Below are 354 nucleotides of genomic sequence, written 5' to 3' on the forward strand. Positions count from 1 at the left end.
GAGGTGGGGAGCGGGTGGTGATCTCGCGGGGTGGGATTCCTGGCCGCGTGTCCCCAGGCCACCTTCGTCACTTGGTTTGTGACTGATTCTCCTCCCTGCAGCTTTACGCAACGCTGAAGGACGGGAACCCCCCCTGGGAGGTGACGGAAGCTGTCCTCTTCATCATGGCCTCCATAGCCAAGAGCGTTGACCAGTGAGTGCTGACCATCCCCTGGTGTCTGTGAGGGCTCTGGGGTCCGGCCAGGGCTGAGACACCGCGAATATCCCCAGTTCACCCAGCGCAACCCCTGCAGGGAGCAGGGACATCTGCCCCCAGAGCAGGGGGCTCAGAGCCCCACGGGCCAACCTGAACTG

At 63.8% G+C, this 354-nt stretch overlaps 1 protein-coding gene across 1 annotated transcript in view; it reads left to right on the forward strand.

Moving 5' to 3' along the window:
- Positions 1–193, forward strand: part of TNPO3 (transportin 3) — a gene marked incomplete at its 3' end in the record, with an annotated part of 18,271 nt that extends 18,078 nt beyond the window's left edge. The window contains exon 13 of the mRNA XM_010131732.1: positions 102–193. Within this exon, the coding sequence (XP_010130034.1) occupies positions 102–193 (92 nt within the window). The remainder of the gene's footprint in view (positions 1–101) is intronic.
- Positions 194–354: the final 161 nt, after the last annotated feature.

Source organism: Buceros rhinoceros, unplaced genomic scaffold, assembly GCF_000710305.1.
Source record: "Buceros rhinoceros silvestris isolate BGI_N320 unplaced genomic scaffold, ASM71030v1 scaffold32632, whole genome shotgun sequence".
In the NCBI taxonomy this organism is placed as follows: Eukaryota; Metazoa; Chordata; class Aves; order Bucerotiformes; family Bucerotidae; genus Buceros; species Buceros rhinoceros.